This window comes from Hyaena hyaena, unplaced genomic scaffold (assembly GCF_003009895.1).
Source record: "Hyaena hyaena isolate Hyena2069 unplaced genomic scaffold, ASM300989v1 scaffold_98, whole genome shotgun sequence".
NCBI lineage: Eukaryota > Metazoa > Chordata > Mammalia > Carnivora > Hyaenidae > Hyaena > Hyaena hyaena.
The window spans coordinates 3199217-3205733 of record NW_024080730.1 but is presented as its reverse complement, the minus strand read 5'-3'; the positions used below and the strand labels follow the sequence as shown (position 1 = coordinate 3205733).

The 6517-nt window shown below is 61.1% G+C and overlaps 1 protein-coding gene across 2 annotated transcripts in view; it reads right to left on the bottom strand.

The window, feature by feature from the left end:
- The window catches only part of NADSYN1 (NAD synthetase 1), a 30741-nt gene that overhangs the window by 2588 nt on the left and 21636 nt on the right, over window positions 1-6517 (bottom strand). Inside the window, exons 17-19 of one of the 2 annotated variants that reach the window (XM_039235343.1) lie at window positions 4086-4217; window positions 3461-3530; window positions 132-260 (exon numbers count right to left, since the gene is read on the bottom strand). In XM_039235343.1, coding sequence (XP_039091274.1) covers window positions 132-260; window positions 3461-3530; window positions 4086-4217 — 331 coding nt within the window. Of the gene's footprint in view, window positions 1-131; window positions 261-3460; window positions 3531-4085; window positions 4218-6517 lie in introns of those variants that run through there. The other variant, XM_039235344.1, reaches the window with a different exon arrangement.

The following is a 6517-nucleotide window of genomic DNA, read 5'->3' as shown; positions in this document are numbered from 1 at the left end:
CGGGCCACACCCACGGACTGACTCCCGCCCCTCCCCCCGGAGGCCACACCCACGGACTCCCTCGCGCCCCTCCCACGCGCGGTGTCCGTCCCGCCGCGCCCCCCCCCCCATGGACGGCGCGGGCGGTGCACCTGCCGCGGGGAACACACGTCCTGCCACAGGCTGACGAGTTTGCAGAACATGCCGTAGGGCCCGGTCTTGGCAATCTTGCGGAGTCGGCCGTAGACGGACAGGTCGGCGTAGGTCATGCCCATGTCCTCCTGCGGAGGAAGGATTTCCCGCTGTGCCCGCGGCACCGGACACCCGGGGCAGGGGCGCGTCCCCAAAGGCCACGGGCGCCCCGCCCCGCCAGCAACACGGCGCGGGCGTCGGGAAGGGAGGCGCAGGCGGGTGCTGAGGCCCGGAGGGCCGGAAGCGCGGCCCCGGCTGGCGGGCTGCCCCCGTTCAAGCCCCGGAAGCTGCGTTCTGTGTGCTCGCCGGGAAAACCAAGGTCCGTGGAGGCGTAACTACGCGAAGGGTGCCGAGGTGAGCCGGCCCGGGACGTGGGGTCGGAGCCGCGTGAAGGGGAGGCTGGGGGGGGGGCGCGACCGCAGCCCGGGAAGGCCCGGACGCTGCACGGCGAGGCGGCCCGTCCCCCGGGAGGCTGGGGCAGCGCGGCTCCCCTGTAAGCCACCGCCCGCCCTGATCGGTTCCGGCGGCCCGGGGGGCGGGGGGGCTGATGCCAGGACCCACGTGAGGCAGACACCCGCCGAGCGGCCGGCACCGGCCGGGGCCTCAGCACAGACACCTGGGCCGCGCCGCCACGGGCCGCCCCGCAGAGCGACGGCCTGCTCACACAAGCACCGTTTCTCAGCATCCGCTGCCATCGCCTCTCACCCCTCATTGACGCTGGCATCCTGTGGCATCACGGACTGCCCTCCGCTTCAACCGGCCCGAAGGACCCAGGCCCAGGCCCTGCCTCCTGCTCCCCTGGCCTTCTCTCCTCCCCTCGGGCCTCAGCTCCAATGTCACTTCCTTGGGGAAGCCTGTCCTGACCCCCCCAGGGGACACTGCCACCATCGGGTCACGGGATCAACGGTGGGGCCATCATGGTTACTTCCCATTGGTCTGTCCTGGGGACTCACATAAATGGCCATGTCCCCCCAGTTCACCACAAGCCCCAGGGCCTTAGCATGACTTTGCCATGGACATCTTTCACCACTCTTTAGTGGGAGATGAGTTTTTGCCAGCATGAGATTTTAATTCCTTAAATTCAACAGTAATAGTTGGAAACTTTAATACCTCGCTTTCCATATTGTATAAAACTATACAAAGAAACCCAACAAGGAAACGAAAACTTAAAAACACTTAAACCAACTAGACCCAAAAGACATCTCTGGAACATTCCGCCCAACAGCTGTAGGGCACACGTTCTCCTCAAGGCGCACAGAACATTCTCCGGGACAGACCAAATCCCAGGCCACAAAACTGGCCTCCGTGAATCTAGAACACTGACTCGCACTCCCCCTCCCCCCACAACCCCAGTGTGCTTTCCAACCGGAAGGGAGAGAATCACAAATTCAGTGACAGAAACTTCAGAAACTCACAAATATGCGGGAATTAAACCCCACGCTCTCGAGTAAACGGGGTGAGAAAAGAAATCATGAGGAAAATCAGGGAATATCTGGAACAAAACGGTGTGACAATGAATGACTCACAGGACGCAGAGGGTGCGGTGGCGAGGGAGGAGTTTATAGTTGTAAACACCTGCGTTCCAAAAGAAAACGACCTCGGGGCACCTGGGGGCTCAGTTGGTTAAGCGTCTCTTTAAAAAAAAATTTTAATGTTGTATTTATTTTTGAGAGAGAGAGAGAGAGACAGAGCATGAGTGGGGGAGGGTCAGAGAGAGGGAGACACAGAATCTGAGGCAGGCTCCAGGATCTGAGCTGTCACCACAGAGCCCGACACGGGGCTCGAACCCACGAACAGTGAGATCATGACCTGAGCCGAAGTCGGACGTTCAACCGACTGAGCCCCCAGGCGCCCCAAGCGTCTGACTCTTGATCTCAGCTCAGGTCATGATCTCACAGTTTGTGGGGTCGACCCCCACGTTGGGCTCCATGCTGACAGTGTGGGGCCTGCTTGGGATTCTCTCTCTCCACCTCTCTCTCTGCTCCTCTCCCGTGTCTCAAAATAAATAAACATTGAGAAAAAGACCTCAAATCAGTGACCTGACTTTCCGCCTTCTAACACGTGGGAGGAGGAGATGGTTTGGACTGGGGGGGTGTGGGGGGGCAGTGAGACCGAGACAGAAAGTGCGGAAAGTCATTCCTGTACACTGGCAATGAGCCACCTGGAGAGCAAATTAGGAAAACAATTCCATCTACGAAAGAACGAAGAAAATAAAATACTTAGAAAGAACGTGAACAAGCCAAGTGCACACTTGCTCTGAAAGCCACAAACCATCGCTGAAGGACACGGAGACGCTGGAGCAAATGGGAGGACACATGCGTCACCACGCACGTCACTATGGTGGCAACAGCCGCCGGGCACAGCTACAGACTCCACGCTGCTGCCACGAAACTGGAGCCGGCGTTTGTGCATGTGGCAGGAACGATACGCCGACCTCAAAACTCACACAGGCATCGAAGGGCCCGGAAGAACCCAAATCACAAGGTCATGCTTCCCGACCTCACGGCTTATGACAAAACGGATGGACACACACGTCACAGAGCCTGGACGCACGTCTACGTGCTTACAGTGCGCTGGCTTCCACCAGGTGACGAGACCACGGACGGGAGAGACACACAGTGCGGGGACATCTGTCCCCCCACCCGCGCGAGGATGAGGCCAGACCCTTCCTTGCACCACGTGCGGCTCTGTCCACCGGCTCACAGACTTAATACGAGAGCTAAGGCCGTAAACTCCGGGAGGAAGAGGCACAGATGAATCTGTGAGACGGAAGGAGCGGCCGCGGGAAGGTCAGCCGTCACCGGCTCTGCCGCGGCGCACGGCCACTCGCCTCGTCCACGGAAGCTGTGCGGCACGGCCTGCAGCCCCGACCGGCTCTGACCGCTCGCGGGCCAGCACAGGACGGAGGGGCCTGGAGCGATTCCCTTGAGGTCGCGCCCCTGCCACCTGCAAGGGACCTGCCCCACTCACCCCTCCTCCCTCAAGGAGGCCGAATTGAAATGTCAAAGGTCAGCAGTGGGACAGGAGCCAGGAGGTGGAGTGTGGTCCCCGCAGCAGAAAGGGAGCAGCGAGGGTGCCAGCAGGGACACGGGGACGCAGGGACATGGGGACGCAGGGAGACGGGAACGCAGGGAGATGGGGACGTGGGGCTGCGGGGACACGGGGACTCAGGGACACGAGGACGCAGGGACACGGGGACGCAGGGACACAGGGACACGGGGACACGGGGACGCAGGGACACGGGGACGCAGGGACACGGGGAGGAAGCCCCAGGCAAAGCCGCCACTACCTCATCAGTCTGGGACACCTGTCCATCGGCCAAGGGTTCCAGCTCCGCGGTGGCCGGTGCTGCCAGGATGCTGTGGCCAAGACACATGGGCGTCAGTCCCAACGGCCGCCTTGGTACCCATGTGCCCTGGGAGGGGCCTCGCGCTGCCCGGCCACGCCCCCGTGGGCTGCTCCTATCAGCACAGCCCAGCCGTGGCCGTGGCCGCAGTGCTGGGCTTTCCCAGGGGGAGGGGAGGGGCTGCTGGGGGGCTTCACGCCTGGGGGCAGGAGCCGATGGGAGCCACACACAGGGCTCCTCCACGGGGCACCACGCACGTGGGGACAGGCCATGCTGTCTGGTGGGGCCGTGCTGGGCGCTGCAGGGTGCCTGGGAGCACCCACCCGCTGGACGCCAGGAGCACACTCTGCCCGGATCACCGGGAAGGTCTCCAGACATCGCCCCATATCCCGGGGGGGGGCGCTGGGGGGGCCCCGGCACAAAAGGGCCGGCCTGTCCCGGGACTCCAAGTGCCCGCTGAGGGCAGGGCTGTTTTCATCAGGCAGCGGGGAGGTGTGGAGGCGGCTATGCTGGGCGTGGCCCTGGTGGCTCTGGGGCCGTGGTCTCGCGGTCCGAGGGCTGCACTCACCCCTGCAGGGCGGGAAGCTGGAAGCGCTCGAGGCAGAACTGGACGAAGGCCCTGAGGTCCGTCTTGCTGATCCCGCCCACGGGGTTGAGGTCTGCGCTGGAGCAGTCGTACTTGGTCAGGTAGCCGAGGAGGCTGTGGGGACAGAACGTGCCCCTGGAGGGTCTCGGAGAAGCGCGGCCCGCTGCAGCAGTCGTCCGCAAAGGGCAGAGGCGGCGGGTGACCGAGGGGAGGCACTCGAACCACCCGAGAAGGCGTCGGGGCCAGGAACCGACTTGGGGGTGCTGGGCATCCAGCCGGGAGCCGTCGTCTGAAGGGCGGGGGCGGGGCCCTTGGGACGTGGGACTGAGGGGTGAGGTCCTCAGGAGGGAGGGCCACCTCCCCACCGGTCAGCACCCCTTAGATACCCCTGTGGTGGGCGGAAGAGCAGCCCCCCGACAGCCCGCCCCATACCCAGAACCTGAGAACACAAGACCCGCGGGTAAAGGGACTTCGCGGGTGTGATTAAGGCCCTTGAGGTGAGGGGGTGGTGGCGTGTGTGAGAGCGAGCGAGTGCATGTGAGCGGGGGAGGGGCACAGGGAGGAGAGAGAGCGTGACAGAATCCCAACCAGGCCCCTCACTGCGTCAGCACAGGGTCTGACGCGGGACTCGAGCCCTGGAACCGTGAGATCATGACTTGAGCTGAAGTCCAGAGACTCAACCGACGGAGCCACCGCGGCGCCCCTTGACGGGAGGTTTTTAACCTGGGTCACCAGGTGGGCCCTAAGTGAAGTCACGAATGCCCTGAGCGGCGTAGAAGGGAGGCAGGGGCCAGGGGCGGGGGGGGGGGCTGCGAGCAGGGATGCGTTTCCCCTCATCGCCCCTGAGGCCTTCAGAAAGCAACTTCTCAGACAGCCTCCCCTGGCCGCCCCAGTTGCAACCCCAGACCCGCGCACTCTCCCTCCGCCCGCGCTGGCTTTTCTCTGCGGGCTTCCCCTCCCCCCCCCCACACGCGGGAGAGGCTCTGTCATCCCCTGTCTCCACTAGGCTAACACCACGGTTCCTTTCCTGTTTTGTTCACAGCACCGAGAATGCCCAACATGTGGTGGACCTTCAACGATTCCTTGAAGAACGAGCCATCGGTGCAGAACGGAAGTTAGCTTAGAAGCCATTAAGACACAGGATCAGACCTTGAAAAAGAACTAGCACGACGAGAAATGACAGATCCGGAGCTCTGCCCCGGCATGTGAGCAGCAGGGAGGGGGTAGACGGGGACGCTGCGAGGGACAGTCGGCCCAACAGGGACACGAAACACACACAACGGAAGAAACGTCGTCGAAAGTAAAACACAAGAGAAGGTTCTGCAGCTGAAGGTAGATTTCCACCTGCAGGAGGCCTGGCAGCAAAACGCCACGGGAAGAGATGAGCACGTGAACAGGCGTCAGACAGAAATACACATTTTCTAAACTGACATCCAGGAACGTGGAAGCACGCAGAAACCTACTCCCACCCTGGAAAAGATAATGGTTAGTTTTTGCTAAAATATTAAATCCGACGGGCAAGAGTTGCAACGGGGAAAGTGGTATAATAATATAATTGCATAATAGATCACACTCTTGTTCAAAAGCAAACAAAACACCAAGATTTTCAACTACATGGGGCTCAGAATATGCACCAGCTGTCACATCCATCCCGAAACATCGTTTCCTTACAAAAGCACTGAAGGCAGCAGAAAAGCAGTGAAAATTAACAAAATATTCATGGGAATGGTGAGAATTTTTACCAGCTAGAGGGTGCTAATTCTAAATCGTCCTAATTAGAAAATAGAATCCAGAAGTCCAAGATAATGTTTAACAGAGGACACATTTGCAGACGTGTAGGACACAGAAAGAGTAAGACACTAACGCCACGGACAGAAAGATGGATGGATGTACAGAAGGGTGGCTGAACGAATGGGTGAGTGGCTGAGTGGCTGAGTGGCTGGGTGGCTGGGTGGGTGGGTGGGTGGACGGATGGACTGGTTGGTGGATGGACAGGTTGGTGGACGGATGGACAGATGGACTGATGGACAGGCTGGTGGACAAATGAATGGAAAGACTGATGCGCGGATGAACAGACGACGACAGATGAAGTTCCTGAACCCCTCCCGCTAACCAGGAGCGACTGAGAACAGCGGAGAGCAGCGGGGGCCGGAGGCTGGAGAAGCCCTGCTCCCAGCCTCCACTGCTCACCCTGAAGGTCGGCGGAAATCTACTGGAGAACAACAGGGAGGCTCTGAGTTTTCCCGCCCGCAGAGACGGCGACAGAGTACTTCCAGCCCACGTCAGAGACGAGCACCCTGGCTGGGCGTGAACACTGGACGCACAGCAAGGACTGAAGATGCGGCAGGACTGCCCAGGAGGGGGGGTGTGAAGGCGGGGTGTGTGAAGGCGGGGTGTGTGTGAAGGCGGGGGGG